This window comes from Bacillus rossius, chromosome 11 (genome assembly GCF_032445375.1).
Source record: "Bacillus rossius redtenbacheri isolate Brsri chromosome 11, Brsri_v3, whole genome shotgun sequence".
NCBI lineage: Eukaryota > Metazoa > Arthropoda > Insecta > Phasmatodea > Bacillidae > Bacillus > Bacillus rossius.
In genome coordinates this window covers 3,759,981-3,780,360 of record NC_086338.1, presented here as the reverse complement: position 1 = coordinate 3,780,360, position 20,380 = coordinate 3,759,981, and the positions used below count along the sequence as shown (strand labels likewise).

The following is a 20,380-nucleotide window of genomic DNA, read 5'->3' as shown; positions in this document are numbered from 1 at the left end:
CAGCCTATCCTGTTTGCACGCAATGTCAATGTGTTGAACCAATAATGAAGCGACGGTCTGACAACAGACTCGGCCAGGCATTGTACAAGCAAGTGTATCAGTTTTAACAAAGTGCAGTGTCTTTTCAGTCAGTTTCCCTTTTTATGTCAAGTCATCCTGGGTGGCCTGAACAGCCCAGGTAGTTTAAAATCATGACGCACTCCTGCCTGCAGCCACGAGGTCGAACCCCCCTTTTTGCCCCCTGAGATAATTTTCAATTTAATATTTATTCAAAACTTAATCAGGCAGCGGGAGTGGCGTCAAAGTGAACATTGGTGTTGAGTGGCAGAGATTATATACTATGATCGGCAGCACCAACACATTGTTGATGACAGAGTTAGTATGAATACTCATGGTGGCAAAGCATACCACCGTGGAACAAGGGTTTGGGAGGCAGTGCTCTATGTTGGGAAGTATAGGAGTTAATGCTTAATATTAGTTATACAGGTGGCATTGAGATCGCGCACGAGGTCAGCGTGCTGAAAGTAAGCCTGGGCACGGTTGGTGTACTCAGGAGGGGGAGCTGAGGAGAGATCCGATGATCAGTCGAGCCCTGAGTTCCCAGAAGCACAGTGGAAAAAAATGGCGCGGGTAGGGGTTCAGGGTGAGCACATGCACTGACTGAATTTCTATGCCTAACATGCGCTGTTGCTCTGGAACAGCAGCCGCGCGCCTGACAAAATTTGTATTGCCAGCGCTGATGGGAGCGGGGTGCTCTTGCTGCCAGCACTTTGGATGGGAGTAATTACAATCCAGAATGTGCAGAAGGGCGAGTGAAACTCTAAAATGCTGCTAGCACAGCATGTGGGACTGTGAGGAACGTCCTTTCTGTGCTGTTTTACTGACTGACTATAGTTTAATTGGTGTGAGCCCCTTAAAGTACAGATATAAAAAAAAAATTATGAGTCTCGTCATCTTGGTTCAAAAATTCAAAACAAAAAAAATTTAATGTGCCAAGGTTAAAGTCTTTATAATTACTTAGATCCTGATATAAGTAAAGAGAAAAAATATTTATTTTAATTAATGCTATGTTGTTGGTAGTATTAAAATCATTAGGACCGATTTTAGAGTGAGAAAAAAGTTTAAGCTGGAAGTGAGATCTTTGTTTACTTTTTTATTCTTTGGTGAAACCGAGGTAGATTCAAGTCACAATCATCGTAACATAACCAAAACCGAAACATGTTTTTGTGCAGGACGAGAATACGTGCAGGTAAATTTATTAATTGTGGAATAAATTTAGTTGGTAAAGTATCACAGCTCTCGTAAAATCACACTCATAAAATTAATAATATAGAAAATGTCACATACTAGGTATAAAAAAATACTACTAATATTAGCGCATTGTTATTTAATGTAATGAATTCAAAATACAGTAAATTCAAAGCCATGCTACAATCGAAATAATAGTATGAATTAGAACGCGTGTACTGTGTTATAATGGATCTTGTTACTACACACCACAATGGCATAATAATTTAAGTCATTCGCCACCAGGTGGTTTAAGGGCACGTGGACCCAGCTAGTCGTGACGTAGCCCAAGTGCAACGAGACTCGCAACCCCCTAACTACCCGAATCTGGCCTGACCGGCCGCTCTCAGCCTCTTATCACCCCAAAATACTTCACCAATCCCTCTGCTTTTCTCCTCCTGCGTGGTGCAGACTTGTGATCAATCCCATGAACGCTGCCTCCATTCCTCACTGCCAGGACTTCATCCGCGGCGTCTACCGGTCATGAAAGTCATGATGAAATGCCTAAATAAGCAGCAACGGTGCTGGAAGTACCAAAACTATTTCCAACAGCCTTTTGCTAACTTACATTTTGTTTTTTGACACCTCACCTCAGATAATAGTAGCATGTGGACATTGTTTCTGAAAATGTTTTAACTTTTTTAACTTTAAAATCTACATTCGTACGAATTTGAGAAAATTTCATGTTGAATTTTTTCATGTTTAATTTTGGTTATGTACATACATAGATTGAAAAATCACCCTTTGACAAAAAAATCTTGAAAAAAATTTTGTTGAAAAGGTTCTGATAAAAGTCCAGAAATTGGTCTACTAGATATTTGATAGCCATAAACATCTATATATATTTTTTTCAATCCATTGTCTTTGATGGTGGAAAATAGTATCCTTAAGTGGCACTTTCTCATGAACAAGACCGTAAAGAACTATTAACTGTTGGCCAGGGAAACTCCAACAGGCCACTTCACACTTACTGCAGTTGCGTTGTTCGTCTTCCATCAAAGATGACAACAGTTCTCAAGGCTTTGGAAACTACGAAGAGCTGGACGACAAACTCATTGAAGCCAGAAAGAAAGACATGGTGAGTTATTTGCACGTGCAGGTAAAGTGTTACGCCAGTAAGAAACGTGATATTTAAGAGTTTAAAGAAAAATTTTGTTTGCATTGCATTTTAATTTTTGTTTTAATTTTCTGTATTGTTCTACTTGGTTCTTACTACTTCCATTGAAATTAATGCAGTTTAAGTAGTTAATTTTGTTTGCATCATAAATTGCCTTAGTTGAACTTAAAAGTTTTGAAATGCTGGCTAGTAAACAGAACCAATTTTTTATGAAGTTTTTTGAAGTGAAACTTCTTTGCTGAGGGGGCTACAGTTTTCGAGCATAAAGTAAATTCAAATCGCATGCGGGGAATAGCTAGGTACGTGCTGGGGGAACTGGTAGTGGAGGAGAGTGCGTCAGTGCGACATCACTCCAACGCATGAACTAGCGGTCGAATGGGAAGACGGGGAAAAAAAAGGGGGGGGGGGATAGGTGTGTAGCGTAGTATGCTTTATGCTAGTTGCAATGGCCGGAAGGGGTGATGGCAGGGGAGGGTAACACGCTTCACAGCTGAGTGTATTGAAACACTTGAAAACATTTGAAAGCCAACTCAACATCAACCAGTTCTATAGCTGGTATTTTATTTTTCTTTGATAATTTGATAAATTTGCTTTCCACACAAAATAGCGAAATCTGAAATGCCTTAAAAAAATATTTAGGTTGTTAAAATAATGGAACACTATATGATTTTAAAACTTTTATTGACTCAAAAAGAGAAAGACGTGTTGAATGATAGCTTCTGAAACTTATTGGTATTAAAGTTGTAAAAACCCAGATTACAGCCTTCCCCATGCCATCCAGTAATAATAATTTGTTATAAATGTTTTTGTCAAATTTCAGGTTAGATGTAAAATTGTTTGATAAGAAATTAATATAAATATATATATTCTCACTGCTTCTATAATAATTGATAGGTACATAATATCACCAAATTACTCATGTTATCTCTTTCAACATCAAAAGTTGCTTAGAAACCTTCCTTCATGAATTTAAAAAGGACCCTATGTAATGTCTCTTTAAACTATCTAGTAGTCTTTTATTAAATTGTATAATATATATTTTTTTGTTGTATTATGTATTTTTGTTTTTCCTTATACAGTTTGATTTTGTTTTTTTATTTTGCCACTGTATTAGTACAATTACATTTGTGCAGTAATTCTTAATTATTGGGAAAAAAAATATTTCCATTGAATTAGTAATTAAATAAGTATAAAAATGTAACTGGTGAACCATGTCACTACGTATAATTCAGTACACGTTAAAAGGAAGAAAACTATTCAATAACATACAGCAGCATTCCAAAGAAATGAAAGTTTTTTTTTTTTTTTTTTTTAACAATTTAAAGATGTTTTTAAATTTTTACTGCAAATGTGTTACTTTTACAGCAAATATCTGAATAGGCCAAATCAATTTGTAACTTAAAATCCTTGTTAATTTAAAAAATAATAAAAATAATCCTTTTCCTTTTTCAGCATTATTTAATTGTATGCAAGATTGAGTAATTAGCATATAGGCCTATATTATGCAATATATATCTCATTTGTATTTCTGTTTTGCCTTTATACATGTATGTGTATACTTCAATCTATTTTTGATTGAAAGTATATGTTTGTACCTGAATTACTGTTTTGTTTTTTCTTGTCTGTAATTTTGTAAACTTGACTTTTAACCTATGTTTGGACATGTCCCATACCATTCACGTGGTCAAGTGGACCAACAAGGAAGCATGCGGTGCGTGGTGGTTCCAGCCCGTGTCGGACATGGAGAACCCGTTCACGAAGGAGAAGGTGCAGTGCGTCCTGTGCCGCCTGAGGATCACGCCGGACTACAAGAACGCGAAGCTGCTGTCGCAGTTCGTCTCCCCGTACACGGGGCGCGTGTACGGCCGCCACGTCACGGGCCTCTGCCTGCAGCAGCAGAAGACGGTGGAGGAGGAGATAGTCAAGTCGCAGAACGCAGGTGAGCGGCAAGCGTGTAAGGGAAAATACATACACCAGCACTGTGAAAATACCAAGCTCACAGGTATTCCTTGTATACTCCCTGTCAGGCCACGCTGACCTGAAGGTTGCCCTTGTACTAGCGTAGTTTCCAGTGTCACTTGATCATGAAAGTAGCTCAGCTCTGCTTATCCACACGCAGTCTAAATAATTTTGGGTGGCATTTTATGAGGAGGTTATGCAAGTGTAGAGGAACAACTATAAAAACAAAGGTAGTTTTGTTGGTATTGCCCACTCTTGGACGAGAACAGTTGGACGGACGGGAAGAGAGGACAGAGAATGTTTTCGCCCGCTGCATCAAAGAGACACGAGGGGAGGGTTCTTGCCTGGAACTGATCTTCTCAACCAGAATTTAATGTCGAAGATGGAAGATGGAGATGTTCTGCAGCATCCCCTCGCTTCTCCTCAGGACTTTTTTTTTTTTACATATTAGATGATTTTAATATTTTTCTATGAGCCTTACTTCGTATGTCAGCCTAACTAATAAATATAAAGCTATGAAACAAAACATTTAAGTAACAAAAGCTGACATTGTAGTTACGGAATGTTGGTTTCATTAATTCAGATAACTAGTGAATCACTCTGTGACTTGTTTTGACAAATATTTAGATTAATTTATATTTGTGTATGTTGTGTAATTTGTGCTTGTGTTCTTTGTGTATTGTCATTTGATTTATGTCATTTTTTTGTGTTTATGTTGTGCCTACCCCTTAAGTTTTAAAACTGTTGGTAGCCATATTACAAATAAATATTAAGGAAAAACTTACTACATCTTTCTATGCTCAACCAGAATAATTAATAATAATAATAATAATAATAATAATAATAATAATAATAAATATACTTAGCTACTTGATGGATGAGTTTTGAAGGGTCTCCAACCCTCCAGTCATGACATGACTCCACGGAACAACAGACAAGAACACGTGAAATGACGATAACTCCAACCTCCTCCTGTGAGGCCCCCATCCTCCTCAAACAGTTTGGTCCAATTACCATCCAGAAAAGACTAGCAAATGTCGCCAGATACCTATCTTATCTGTGTTAAGAAAAAAAAATAAAAGTCAAAAGAAATTATTAAAAATCGAAATGTGTAATTTTTGATTTTGAAAACAAAACTAGGTTACAAAGAAAAAACTCATAGTACAAATCATAAGTATCTAAGAAAAAACCAAATCTAAAACATTTTACACAATCACAATATCTGTAAAAATACAGAGTTTATCTAAAGCAACTGAAAAGTATAATTTATAAACATAAATTTTGCAGGAAATTTTTGTCTTGATTGATTTTAATTATTTAGCAATGATGATTTGTGCATTTATTTTGGTGTCGTGGGCTACTGCACAAGCAGGCCAAAGAAGGCCTGCCAGTCATGGGTTAGTCACCATTTGTCTACGCGAATCTTTTATGTTCTCACTTGGCCATGATCACTTACGTCTAGGGCCACACATTTTTAGTGAAAACAGTTTTCAGACCAGCTGTGTGTTAGAACTTTGTAGCATTGTCTGTGTTCCGTGGTTGGCTGGGTTTATTTCAGGTGCATGTCTACTGTCATAGCCATCCAGTGCAGAAGCAAACACGTTCTGATTGGTCGAGCCAAATAGCGCTGTGGCTTCTCTTGCAGATAGCGGCCAATCACAAGGGAACAATCGTTAGTGCAGGCATACCTTACTGCAGTAAAATGATGGATAAATGTGCCCCACTGATACCTCATGCTTAGGGACAAGATTATCTGGTGAATTGCGATAAAACCGAAATAACAGTGAAAAGAATGTAAAATACAGTAAAACACCAAATTGGAAATCATTACACTGTAGAGTACCAACTTACAAATTAAATCGTGATTTAAGTATCATTTGTTCAAAACTTAATTTAAAATCATAAAAAAAATTAATCTTTGTAATGTTTAAAATTCAAGGACTGTAATTATTTCTGGACAAAATTTGTGCCAAAGTGCATAGATCAGAAAAATTAATTTAATGTGTTTTATTGTGCATCTGTTATTGAATCACTTTTAAATCACGAATGCTTGCTATATTTTTTTATTCTGAATGTATCTGTTTAGACCAATTTAACACTAATTGTTTTATTGTAAATTTTACCATGATTTTGGTGTAGTATTACAAAACAGTTTTTATAAAAATAAAAACATCAGCACAGAAATCCTGTATTTTAAAAATGAAATTGGACTAAAAATAAAATCATAAAATCTTATCTTTACTCATGCAGTAAGGGTCTTGAGTAGATCTCCAGGACGTGGCAAACTGGTGTGAAGTGGTTCGCAGGCCACCGTCGTCTTGTGGACCTGGGTTCAAGTTCGGTCCAACCATTCTGACGCTCAAGTCACTCCTGGACGGTTCCTGTGTCAATAGCCCTCATCCTTGTCTTGTGTTTCCATCTATAATGATCTCGTTGACTTGTGAAGCTCCTTCCAGCTTCAAGTTGTGCCACAGCTTCTTTCTGTGTGCCACATCTGTGAGCCGTGTCGCTGTCAAAGTCATGACCATGCCTAGTTGCAAGGGTGCAGAGAAAGTGAAAACAATCTGCTTGGATAGTGGTGACAAATGTCATTCTTCTGGCGCTTAGGCTTGCAGATGTGTGGCACACAGTGTACACTCTGTTCAAGATGATGCGAGAATTTTGACAGCTAATCATTGTGATGTAACTAACCAAACATCGTATATTAGTGTAGCACCAGACTAGCTAATCATGTCAGTGATTATTTTGTGAATTTTATAAATTATATCAGCTGTCAAAGCCTGAATGTTCGCCGAAGTTCCAGTTCAAAGAATTTCTTACCTCGTCTCGAACAGAGTGAATATCTTTGCACCACCCATTAACAATTAGCTTAATGTTATTTATGCAATTGTAACAATTTTTGCATTCCTTCCCTCCAGGTTACATGGCGTATTACCTGAAGCAAGTGGAATTCCTCCACGATCCACATTTGTTCGACCCAGAGAAACCAATCAGGCCGCACAGATTTTAACGCTCACACCACTGTCTCAGTGTTTTGTAAGCCTGTATATGTGTAATGTCATATATTGAATGTTTTGTGAACTTTGATATGAAATTAGAGATGGCAGCATGTGAATCGAGGGAGAGTGGTCTCCGCTCCTGGATTTTTTTTAATATGTAGCACTGTAGCATACAGTGCATTTTTAGTGTGTGTGATTAAAACATGAAAAAGTGCTTAGTTAACATCTCTTTTTGAAATCAACAGTCTTGGACCATGGTAGTTATTACATTTGCAGTAATAACCTGCTTAACATAGTCCATTATCCTTCCCCAACAATTACAAACTAAAATTTTATTTCAAATTACATTTAATTGGCATAACTCCAGAGAGTCTAGAAAGATAATGTGTGTCTCATTGCATGCATAAAATTTGGATGGATATATCAAAAATATAAATTATGGTAAATAATTAAAAAAAAAACTAAGGAAATGTGAAATAATGCTTTTTTCTCAGTCTATTTGAATTGTAGCAGCTGGAATGAACCAGGCCTAAGCCAAGGTGCCTTGCAGGGCCGTCGCAAGGGGGCAAATACTTAGGTCATCGGCACAACGTAGAGTTTCTAGATTTATTATTATTATTTTTTTTGCTTTCTGAGTGGACCCTGATAATGGGAAGAAATTTACAATTTGACGTCTAATGTAATTCATTAGGAACCTTAAAAATGATGTGATATACGCAATTCATGTTTACAGTGATGGTTACTCTTAACGTTTAGTGTCTTAACATAAAAAAAAAAACTGTGTGTTTGAAAACTTTTAGGCACTGTTTAGGTGGCACACAAATGTGCTGCAGTGTGAATAGCCTGTGGTGGTGACATTCTACTTGCCTCCCTCCAGTGTCTAAAGCACTGCTGCCTTGAGATGAGTCCGCTCTTCTGCTGCTTTAGTTCTCCGTAGTTGGCATACCATTTACACACGGAACGTCTTGTGTTGCAATATTGCACAATACATGTTAATATTGAAAGATATTGTATATCGGTTACACAGACAATAGTGACCACGTGCGTAGATATTGTATATCGGTTACACAGACAATAGTGACCACGTGTGTAAAAAATGATTCTTTCGGAATCACCGACTTAGAAACACAGGTCTGGACACACTTACTTTCTTACAAGGGGGAAGATTAATTTAAAACACCGTGGACATACACCATTGCTAGCTTACACTATATGTCATTGAGAAACCTCAAGAACAGACCAAAATAATGAATACACAAAAACAAAAGAAAAATCAAAATCAGCAGATGTGTAATGTAAAGACATAGATATTGCAGTAATTCCCTGGAAGAAATAAGTCAGAAGGATTATCACAGCACAGATGAGCAAATGTGAACAACGTAGCGATGATACTAAACAGATAATCTGGACGACATAGCAACCCATCAGTTCCTTCCACCAAACTCTCTGTGCTGCCTGTGCTGTTTATGTTTGACATCAACTGATTTTGGTTCTTTAGTGGGGGTATTCATGGTTTTTTTGTCAGTGTTTAGTGTTTCTCTGTGACATACAGTAAAAACTAGCAATGACGTACTTTCACAAAAATTATTGCATCAAGTCTGGACACCTCTATGCGTAAATTATTGATTTATATGTGACTGATTTCAGTTGCTTGGTTATCTGCAAAACTACTGAAACACCTCTATGGTGCCACCAGTAGTCATATATTTTTTAATTTACAACCTTAATTCTTCTTTGGATATTTTTAAACTTTTAATATGAGAGTAATAGCACCACTAACAGTTTAATTTAGTCATAAGTTTGTCAAAAATACAACATGGGCAAACAGTAAGTATGCAGCTTTTACATTGTTATGGTGCAACAATGGAATTTTTTTAGGGGTGTGCGGGATCCCGACACTTCGGGAAAAAAGTCGGGAAAATAGGCTTCCCGAAATGCCGGGTGAGAATTTTACTACTCCCGAATTTTTCGGGAAATTGTTTAAAAATTTACAAATGTTTACTAATCATGTGAAAATGTTTTCTATCAATTCAAACTGTTTTTACAACAATATTTTTTATGGATTCGTACATTTTTGAAGGGTTTCCGTACTATTTAAACAAAAAACATCTTTTAAACGTATGCCGATCGTAGCGACAGCTGTGGTGTGCAGTGAATTATGATAATCGTTTACACATACATATCTAATTGGAATATAAAAAACGTACATGTAGTACCTTAAATATTGTATGCGTTCTTAAATATATTTCTTCAAGGGTACAAATTTGCAAGATACGTCAATAGTCAGTTATATAACGTTATTGCCGTCACCATTGAATACTTAACCTAAAACCAGTGTGTGTCCTTAGACAGCGGCGTAGCCAGGGGGGGGGGGGGGGGGTTTAGGAGTTCAACCCCCCCCCCCCCCCCAGCACCAAATCTTTAATTAATTTCTTATTCATCACTCAAACAAATTTCATATTAAAATTAATAAAATTTTTACCATTACAATATTTAAATTTAAGTACAGAAAACTGCTAAAATAGCACTATTTTACACCTTAAAATCCAAATTTTCCCAGGGGAGAACCCCCGGATCCCCCACTTTAATACGGGGCCTGGGGGGGGGGGGGGGGGGGGGGGCATGCTTAACACCCCCATACACAAATTCTGGCTACGCCACTGTCCTTAGACACAAAACAAAACACATGCACAATCCAACCTTTTCACCAAAGATATAAGAAATACTAGACTTGCGTTACATAACGAAGCGTAACCGTTCTCATTACTTGATAGCAGTGGCGATGTAGAGAACTGTATTGGCACTTTGAAAAATATGAAATCACGTAGTTTTACACCACTGCTCACGAGTATCTAAACATATATGATTTTGCTTTGGGAGAAAAAAAATAGTTGTTTACTGTTTAGTTTGGCGGGCTTTGTCGGCTGACGTTACGTTATTAAGGCTTGTGCAAAGTATCTGTTCCTATTTTCAATGCCGTTGTATATTAAAACAAACCAGCAGCCTACAAATAATGGATGTCGCAACCGATCAGCTTGTTACTTGCAAACCTAAAAGTGTTTGGAAGTATTTTGAACGTCCGACAGAAATAATCCCTGGCAAAGTGTGTCCCGTGTGAAAAATTTTTGAGATGCGAGCATGGTAGCACGTCTGGATTATTAAGACATCTCAATAAACATCCCTCTATAAAAAAAGAATTTGAGGATGCTAAAAAATATGAAGTTGCCGCTGAAAAAAGGGCAAGTGAAGCAGACAAAAGAAATAGCAGCAAAAAAACAACTAAGGCCCTCCTCACACGGGGATACTGAAGTTGCCTACAAAACGATCGCTGGTAGCCTGGAGACTAGGCAACTGTGTGACTGGGTGACTCTAGTCGCCCGTTATCTTCACACGACGCTACTAAAATATCAGAGACTGGGAGGAAAAAATGCATCGTGAGTACAGCCCGAGTATCTTGTGGAACCGTGAAGTGCCTATATATTGTATGTAATGTCCAGTGATAACAGCAGTGACGATAGTGATATTGTTATCCAATATTATCAACATTATAGAAAACGAAGTAGGAAAAGATTGTGGGTTCATCCATATATAGAAAGGAACATTTAATTGTAGATTATTTGTCGCGGCCAAAGAATTGCAAGAGACAGACTCAAAATTCATCGCTTTCTACAGAATGACGAAGGAGACTTACCAAATGTTAACGGAAATTGTTACACCTGCGATGTATTATAGGGATACCACTATGAGGGAATGCGTGAGCCCCGGTGAACGATTGCTGATAACTTTGAGGTAAGTAAGTTAAGAAATACAAATTATTACGAATTTTTGTTAAGGCACTTCTAAATGTTTCCCTTCAACACAAATCTATTTCTTTCCAAGTATTTTAACGTATATACTGATGCTTGGCGAATAAAAACAATGTATGCATTTTAACTTGAGGCCGCAATTACTTATTTTATCTGTGGAAAATGGCTGTTGTATGGATCTTAAGAATGTGCACTTTAACGTTAACAGGTTAAATAATCTAAAGTTATTTATACCCAAGTATTCCAGTCAACTGAAAGGTGAAAGTATAAACATATCTTATGCATAAATTCATTCCAATGTTTAATTCAAATATACCTAAGAAATACACATTCAAATAATGTACTGCAAAAGAAAAAATGTATGTATATAAACTATTTAAAGAATACCCATTACACAAACATTCAAATCATGACTGTAAACACAAAAATAAACAACATAATAGAGATAAAAACACGTACACCAAAGTTATATGTTTACACACCCAACAAAACATCACATCACATTATGTTCCTGCTCATATTGTAAAGTCTCTTGGATGACTTCAAAATACTGTTGCGTTTCAGTATCTTGTACTTTCTGTGGAATAGTTTGATTTCCAGGCGACGAACAAATTGAAGCATTATCTGTAGCCAACGATGAATGCGTGGAAACACTGTAGGAGTAAGTTGGGGTCTGTTGGTAAGCTGGTACGTGTTGGTGCATGTCTTTTGGATTCGTGATGTCATCAATAAGCTGCAGAACCCTACGTCGGAATGATTTCATTTGTGCATCTGTCAAAGGTTCGATTTCTGGTAAAAGGCTTAGAAGAAACGACTTTTTTACTTGCCTATCATCGTTTGAATTCGATTCAAGTTTCCTTTTCTTTGCATTCATGTATTCCATAAAGGACTTGTCCACTTCCGTCACTGTTTGCTTTTTACGCTTTGATAAATTATCTTTTGGGTTGGAAAAGGGATCATGAGTCATTTGTTGGGAATGATGAGCATGTTCTTGCGAGAAGTCAGTATTTGGCAGCATAGGTGAAGGAAGGGAAAGTTGTGGTGTTGTAGTTAGTATTGCGTTATCTGAGATATATTCCTCCTCTTCAGCCGCAACGTCTTCCGTATTTTGTGTTGGGTCAGATGAACTGTGTTCCAGGTTTTGTTCATTGATGACTTCTGGCAAATTCCCCGATGGTGTACCAAGCGTTTTTATGAATGGTAGGGTAAATTTCATTGCCTCCGATAGATAATATGGTTTCTTATTTTTGGAACTTGAACCACTTGGAGGTGGCTTTATGTGACGGACAAAAACTGAACGGAGATTTTTCCATTTTTCTTTGCATTCGTTAACTGAAAACAAACAACATTGTTCACATAAATATAAATCGTTGCAATGGATGAATTCCTAACTAATTTACAGTAAACAAAAAACAAATACAAAAGTGAAGTAGTATTAAGTATAATCCAGATATATACAACATATGTTTATTATTTGAAGAAAAAATATATAAATGGTACATGGGGAATGTATTATGAAGTAAAATTTAATTTAACTTTGTTGCAGGTATTTGGCAACAGGAGGTACATTTGTATCGCTGTCGATGTACTTTGCTAGAGGAGAAAGCACAGTTATCAACATCATACGAGAAACTACCAAATTAATTTGGGAATCGTTGAAAGAGTCCTACATGCCTGTCCCAGGAGAAGAAAAGTGGAGAATGATAGCACAGCGTTTCTATTCACTGTGGAATTTACCCAATTGCTTGGGTTCATTGGACGGTAAGCATATTCGAATAGAAAAATTACCTGGAACTGGCTCAAGTAACTTTAATTACAAAATGTATCACTCAATAGTGCTGCTGGCTAGCAGTGATGCAGATGGTTTCTTCACTCTTATTGAAACTGGCTATGCAGGTAGAAACAGCGATGGAGGAGTGTTTCGCGCATCAGCTGTCAAACACTGGATTGCAAATGGAGGACTAGACATACCACCGCCTTCACGATTACCAGATGACGACAATGAGATTGACTTTCCTTTTTACTTTGTTGGAGATGAGGCCTTTCCATTGTCACAATATTTGCTGCATCCTTACCCTCAGAGAACACTTGATGATGTTAAAAGAATATTCAATTACAGATTGAGCAGAGGACGGAAAACAGTGGAGTGCGCTTTCGGAATGATGGCAGAAAAGTTCCAAGTGTTGAACACTGCTATTCGCTGCCGAACTACGGAAAGAGTGGTTGATGTAATAAAATCTGTCTGCATTCTTCACAACTTCATTCGGAAAAGTGAAGGTATTAAATATTTTGCTGGTGAACCATTTGGCAACTCAGAAACGCCCAACATCAATCCACAGCCACTAGAAGACCTAACGTTACATGATCGGTCTACTGCTCATGAAGTGCGGAATTACTTGGCAAACTATTTTCTAACACCCCGGGCTTCTGTTCCATGGCAGTGGAAATACTGTTACAATAACTAATTAGGTATTAAAGTATTTCATGTGTTTTTGTAGGTTACTGTGAGTATGACAACAACTTTGAACATGTGGTAAGTTTTATCGAAGTTCGTAAAAACCATGCGTAATTCCCTTGGGAACCAAGAAAAGATATCAATAGAAAGTAATTTTTATACGTTACAAACGTTTTAGAATAAGGTATTTCTTCGAAGGACGAATAACCATTGTATAAAAACTATATTTCTTTTACTAATAATGTATTTGTGAGATACTAAATATAAAACATGCTGTTTACATATACATTTTGGTTTTTCACAAGTTAGTTTATTATGATAGATATTTTATATCTAATTATTGTTGTTTAAGATATTGTCAACTTACCTGTGAGTTGCACTTCTTTTGCGACATCATTCCATGCTTTGTCAGTCACATCCTTTTTTGAATACCCTTTCAACTTGTAGTTATAGAGTTCTGGGTGTTTCTCAACTTCGTTTACAAATTTGATATTAAACGCCTGCTCGCCCATTGTTCGCTACAATACAGTATCGCGCCGCGTAGGCTACTGGAGTAGCGTGGAGACCAGCATGCTGAGTCGCCGGGATTTACGTTGCTTACGACTTCCAGTCTCCGCCACTCCAGTATCGCCGTCTGAGTGACGCCATGCCTATCTACATGACGAGTCGCTCGGTCGCCGAGTCTCGCGGTATCTAAGCAACTTCAGTATCCCCGTGTGAGGAGGGCCTAACTTTGCAAGAAATGTTAAAATGGCCATCTTCTCATATTAGAATTAAAAATTTGCTTTTTTTTTTTAATTTCCCGATCCCGTTTCCCGCGGAAATAATTTATTTTTCCCGAAAATTTCCCGCAGTACAAAAACCTATTCCCGCACACACCTAAATATTTTACATTTCAGTTTACCAACGTTTGGTACAGTATAAATAGTACCCAGTTTTATCGCATAATTGTCGCACATTTTATACTAAAATAAAGTTTAAAAAGTAGGGGTGCAATTTTTATGAGAAATTTTTTTTTTGTTAGGTAAAGTTATTCATAAAAACAAAACTCATTCATGGAAAGTACATTTATTTAAAAAGTAGAGTATAAATAAGCCAGCCAAACAATTTAAATTAATAAGTCATGCTTTAACTTTAAATAGTAAAACAAAATCAGTGACCCAAATGTGAGCCTGAACTAACGCATAACTATTGTTGTAGTACACACCACGAAAGAGTGCGGGCCATCAAATGTAGTAGCTCGGCACTCGAAGAGAGCACGTGTTGCATGCAATCGGCGAGATATCGATGTTCGACTACCGCTCTATACGGGAAGCAACATAACCAAACATGAATGATGCCAACTAGCGCTGACTACATTTTTATAAGTGGTACACCGCGGCGACGTAAACGAACATATAAAGGTTATAACGTTTAAAAACGTCTTTAAAAGAAATTTTACACATCAGACAACTGAATATGTATTTCCATTAATTAAATAAGTGGTAATGTCGAAATAAATACCTACACATTGCGCTCTGAATCTAATAGCGGGACCAGAAAATTCATGCGACGTTTACGCAAGAGGTTTTTTCATCCAAATTTTGACACCCTAAAATATTGGTACGATTATGCGATACAACAAGGTACTCATGTTTTAAAACCATTTAATTGCAACCAAATAGTCATCTGAAACAAATCTTACAAAATGTTTCAGAATGATGAATCTATAAAGCAGATTACGGATTCAATAATTTTCGAATCTTGAAGTAGCAAAATAAAAGTATACCTAACATAACAACCTTTTTTAAAGACAGCCATAAAATAAATCCATGCATATCATTTAAATTCCTTCATTAGCATTATCCTTAAAAAAATTTCACAGCTTTGTTAGTAGTATGACCAAAAATAAATCCACTAAATAAACGAAGTATGTAGTACCAAAAAAAAAGTAATGCATGGATATTAATACACAATTTTTGTCTTTAAATATATAAATGTGTTATATATACCGTATTTATGCATAGGCCGCACCTTTTTTCCAAAATTATGATCCCAAAAATTAGGGTGCGGCCTATTAGTGAGATAAAAATTAAAAAAACATTTTTTCCCAAAAAAAATTTTAAATTTGTCAATATAAAATTGATTAAACTAATTTTCAATGCATGAAAGTCTAAAGTATAAACAAATAAGTACTTACATGTAATAAAAAATAAAGACACGACTCACCTACAATGTAAACAAAGAATGGGCCGCTGCCGATCGTCCCTAACCTCTCGTGATGCACCATAGCAGCGGGCTGGCAAATGCCGCTCACAAAATAGTTTTCTTGAACATTAGGTAAAGTAGTATTTACAATTGTAAATACCCCACCTTTTTTTTTAACAAAGTTTGGAGCTGAAAATAAAGTAGGTCCGGGTGTTTACATGTAGACGTCATTATTTGCGTGTGTTTTTTTTAATGCAAATATTTTGACTAGAGATGCATTACTACTGTGAGTTTATAAAAGAAACCATTAAACGTTATAAACTTACTTGGAAGTAAAGTAAATAAGCTATAGAAGCAGACCTGCAAGTCCGCTTTGTTTACAAGTGCCGTGCACAGTGCGCTACTGAGTGCCAGGCGAATGTTGTTGCCAGCGTCTGATGCGCGCGCAACTACCTAAGTAGCATCTAGGCTCTAACAGGCGGAGTGTGGGGTAAGGTGGTGATTGCGATGTTGCCAAGTGAGTGTTGCCGTAAATAATTTTTAAAATCTGCAGTTGTTGAATAACTACAATACCTACTATAAAGCACAGTGCACATGCTTTTCTTTCTGTATGTATAACAGTAAATCAAAAAGCTGACACTACAAACACTGATGAAATTTACTTACCGTAAAAAGAACACACTACATATACCATACATCTTAGGGAAAAAAAACACTTTACATATACCGTACGTACATCTCTTTGTTAAAAAAATCCAATTTACGCACTCTCGCTGTCACTTTCCTCATCATTGTCTTCTTCTGGTTCATTTGGGTCGCCTGCTTCGTCTTCTTGCGCATCCCACAATGTGTCATCTTCTGAGCCGTCCATTTCCGACGAGATACTTGTAACCTTGAAACTCTTCTTCACTAAATCTTCAGAAATGGATCGCCAGGCTGCAAGGATCCACCGACACACTTCTGCCAGCGAAGCTCGTTTCGGACGGCCTGATTTTGTTGTCTCGTGATGGGACCGGATCCATTCGTTGTACAAACGACGCATGTGCACTTTGAAGGGGTGGTTAATGACCACGTCGAGCGGCTGCAGCATGCTTGTCATACCGCCTGGTATAACGGCCAAATCGGTTTTTCCTTCCTGGATCTGCTTCTTTACACCCTACGTGAGATGGCCTTTGTAGCTGTCCAGAACAAGCAATGATTTCATACGCAAAAGTCCCCCTGGCCGTCGACACCACACACACGAGAGCCAGTCCTTGACCAAATCTTCAGACATCCACCCTTTTTCCTGGACCAGCACTATAACTCCCGGTAGAAATTTCTCCTTTGGCAAGGTTTTGCGCTTGAATACTACATATGGTGGTAGTTTTCTGCCATCTGCCGTCACACATAACATGACAGTACATCTTTGCTTGTCTGCTCTAGTACCAAGTATCTTCACCGAGCGAGAATCCGAAGGCGTGACTGTCGTGGCTTTCGGCATATCAAAATATACCGGCGTCTGATCAGCGTTTCCAATTTGCCCTAGTTGGTAGTTGTGTTGCTTTCTCAAATTTATAATAAACCTCTGAAAACTAATCAACTTCTCTTCATAGCTTTCTGGAAGTTTCTGAGCAATGGATGTCCGTCTCCTTAAACTGAGTTCTTTTTCTGTCCATAAAACGCCTCGCCCACCCATAACTAACCTTGAATTCGGTGACGGGTATGCCATGTCTTCTTGCGATTCTGCTGCCTTCGAACAGCAACATTTCAGTAGTAACAGCGAAACCATTTTGCCTTGTGCTGAGGACGAACTGGTACAATTCATCTTCCACCTCCGGATATTTCGGCTTCTGTTCTCGTAAGGTACATTTATTTTTTTTATGCCTTGCAACTTCTCTTTCTGTATCACCCATCTTCTCACGTTCTTCTCGTCCACTCCAAATCTCCTTCCCGCCTCTCTCTTACCGTGCTCCTGTGCATACTGTACCACTTTCAGTTTGAACTTAGCCTTGTAACTAGCTTTGTCTTTTCCCATCTCCGACACACTCAAAATATAAATAAATATATGTAAATGAAAATAAATATAAATATTAAACTTTGTAAAAATATGACTGAAATTTCCAGTACACGTTTACGTAGGTAGCTATGCAGCACGACTCTCGTAAACAACGGTGGTAATTACCGGTACGTGGAAACAAGGATGAACAGGGAGGGGAGAAGTGGGCGACACAGATAACGGAACTGAAAGAATGCAAGGGGGGAGGCCGGGGGGGATAACTACAAGGTCAACAAAGTCCACTGCCTGTGTATGGCTACCAAAGCCATGGAGGCGGGGCGAGGGGGCGGGGGAGGAGGAGGATAAACTATACACAGGATGCAGACAAGGTCAAACTCCGCTGTTGCCAGCACGCTCTTATCGATGGCGCACAGTTGCCACGATCGCTCTGTGAATAGGTACGTACTTCGTGATTGCCACTCATCAGCATTTCAGTGCGGCCTCTTTTTGAGATATTAATTTGTTCTAAGACTTTAATCAAAAATTTAGGGTGCGGCCTGTATCCGCACGCGGCCTATATCTGCATAAATACGGTACTCTAAATTATATTCATTGTATCTAAATACAATCAAAATATAATTTACAACAATGTCCACACCCAATGGTGCAACAGGGGGGGGGGGGGGGCAAGGGTATTTTGCCCCCCCTCTGAAACCTTTAAGTGGGGGCAAATGGGGGCAAAGAAAGTGCTGTGTAATCAATTTTTAGATAATAAAACTGCTTAAATAGCACCATTTTCCACCTTGAAATACAAATTTTCCTGGGGGAGGACCCCTGGACCCCCGCTTCAATAGGGGAATTGATGATTCTCTATATAAAGGTATATTGCCCCCCCCCCCCCCCCCCCTTTGGAAATTTAGTTGTTACGCCCCTGTCCACACCTTCACTTGATTAAAGGTTTTATGACTTCAGAAGATCTCACTTTCAAGTATATACCGTATAAACCCACGTACCACCTGCACCATTTAAAAAAAAATCAGGTTCGAAAAAGTAGGGTGCGGGTGTTACATGGGTCTTGGGCCATTTTTGCACGATGACGAAATAACGCCGGCGCGACTGGAGGTTGCTGCGATAGGCAAGAGGGGTAGTGGAAAAGGATGGGAAGGGGGTGGCAGACAGTCAAGGTCACATTCCTCACAGCGTTGTCACACTGCAGCTTCGCTGGTTACAAACGCGCGCTCCCACGCACTGTACTATCCTCATTTGCAAACTACCCAGTGGTTTTACTCGTGTGTTACCTGCAAGTATTGTAATGAATCGTAAAAAGTTCCGTTCTTTCACAGTTGTGGAAAAATTAAAAATAATCAGTGAAGCTGAAGAAATTGGTAACCGTGCTGCTGGGCGAAAATATGATGTCGACGAATCATGTGTGAGGGATTGGAGGAAAAGTAAAGACAAACTGCTTTCGGCCAGTGGCGATAGACGTGCGTTCCGTGGTGCGGTAGAAATGTTTCCGGAGATAAAGGGATAACCTCTACGACTACATACAGGTCAGACGGCAATTCGGGTACGCTGTAAGCACGGAAATGTGTTCGCTAAAGGCGCTGCAAATTGCTCGTGAACTTGGCGTGAGTGAAGGCTTTAAAGCAAGTAGGAACTGGATGCGTAGGTTCTTGGTAAGAAAGGGTTTGTCCATGAGGCGGCGTACTACAATCTGCCAGCGTTTACCGACAAGCTACGATGAGAAATTAATATCATTTCAAAGACATGTGTTAAAGCTGCGGAAGCAACACAATTATTTTTCACAAATTGGAAATGCCGACCAAACACCGGTGTATTTGAAATGCCTGTAGATACGACAGTTGAAACAAATAGTGTAAAAACAGTGCTCATCTTACCTGGAGGCTGTGAAAAAATGTGGTGCACTGAAATGATGACAGTCCTTTCCTACTGAAAAAAACTATCGCGGTATGTGAGTTTTAAAAGGAACTCGGTCCCAAAAAATGAAAAATTCCCTAATGGTATTATTGTGAGGGCTCAAGAGAAGGGATGGATGGACCATGCAATGGTTGTGGACTGGATTAAATGTGTGTGGGAATGAAGACCCGGTGCTTTGTTGAAATTACGAAGCATGCTGGTGTTGGGACAGCTTTCGTGGTCATTTAACCAAAGAAACGAAGAATCGTCTGAAAGATGGGCGAACAGATCAGGTCATAATACCTGGAGGATTAACTTCAGTTTTGCAGCCCCTTGACGTCTGTATCAATAGGCCGTTTAAAACGCATCTGAAGCGGCAATACTCGGAGTGGATGGCGAGCGAAAACCACTAAATGACACCGACCGGGAGAATAAGGTGACCAAGCTTGTATCTTGTGTGTCAGTGGATTCTCAAAGCTCCGATGATGAGTGCTCCGACACTGGCAGCGCTGTGGACAACAGCTGTGAGGAAGTTTAAGTCCGTTCTTGGCCGACGGCTGTGACATCATGTTATTCTTTTGTTAATTTTATTGTCTGTGTGATTTTGTACGTCACTTTTATTTAAGCCTAAATAAATGCCTTATTTGTGTTAACCTAATTAATATATTTTTATGTAGA

General features: G+C 38.3%; 2 protein-coding genes across 2 annotated transcripts; one reads left to right on the top strand and one right to left on the bottom strand.

Moving 5' to 3' along the window:
• Positions 1 to 1,128: 1,128 nt before the first annotated feature.
• Positions 1,129 to 7,580, top strand: LOC134536577 (small ribosomal subunit protein bS18m). Its single transcript, XM_063376332.1, has 4 exons — positions 1,129 to 1,249; positions 2,229 to 2,365; positions 4,133 to 4,343; positions 7,282 to 7,580. The coding sequence occupies exons 1-4, from the start codon at positions 1,219 to 1,221 to the stop codon at positions 7,371 to 7,373; spliced, it is 471 nt and encodes a 156-aa protein (XP_063232402.1). The 5' UTR covers positions 1,129 to 1,218; the 3' UTR covers positions 7,374 to 7,580.
• A 2,436-nt stretch (positions 7,581 to 10,016) lies between these two features.
• Positions 10,017 to 15,045, bottom strand: LOC134536576 (uncharacterized). The gene is made up of 2 exons (XM_063376331.1): positions 13,991 to 15,045; positions 10,017 to 12,500 (listed from the first exon to the last, which is right to left on the bottom strand). The coding sequence occupies exons 1-2, from the start codon at positions 14,133 to 14,135 to the stop codon at positions 11,662 to 11,664; spliced, it is 984 nt and encodes a 327-aa protein (XP_063232401.1). The 5' UTR covers positions 14,136 to 15,045; the 3' UTR covers positions 10,017 to 11,661.
• Positions 15,046 to 20,380: the final 5,335 nt, after the last annotated feature.

Bases quoted from the DNA above. Each gene is read 5' to 3' on its own strand.
- LOC134536577 (XM_063376332.1), top strand. From the start codon at position 1,219: ATGTTTTTGTGCAGGACGAGAATACGTGCAG. The intron at 1,250-2,228 runs GTAAATTTATTA...ACTGTTGGCCAG, and splicing joins CAGGACGAGAATACGTGCAG to GGAAACTCCAACAGGCCACT. The intron at 2,366-4,132 runs GTGAGTTATTTG...TGGTGGTTCCAG, and splicing joins AAGCCAGAAAGAAAGACATG to CCCGTGTCGGACATGGAGAA.
- LOC134536576 (XM_063376331.1), bottom strand. From the start codon at position 14,135: ATGGGCGAGCAGGCGTTTAATATCAAATTTGTAAACGAAGTTGAGAAA. The intron at 12,501-13,990 runs GTAAGTTGACAA...GTTTGTTTTCAG, and splicing joins AAAAGAAGTGCAACTCACAG to TTAACGAATGCAAAGAAAAA.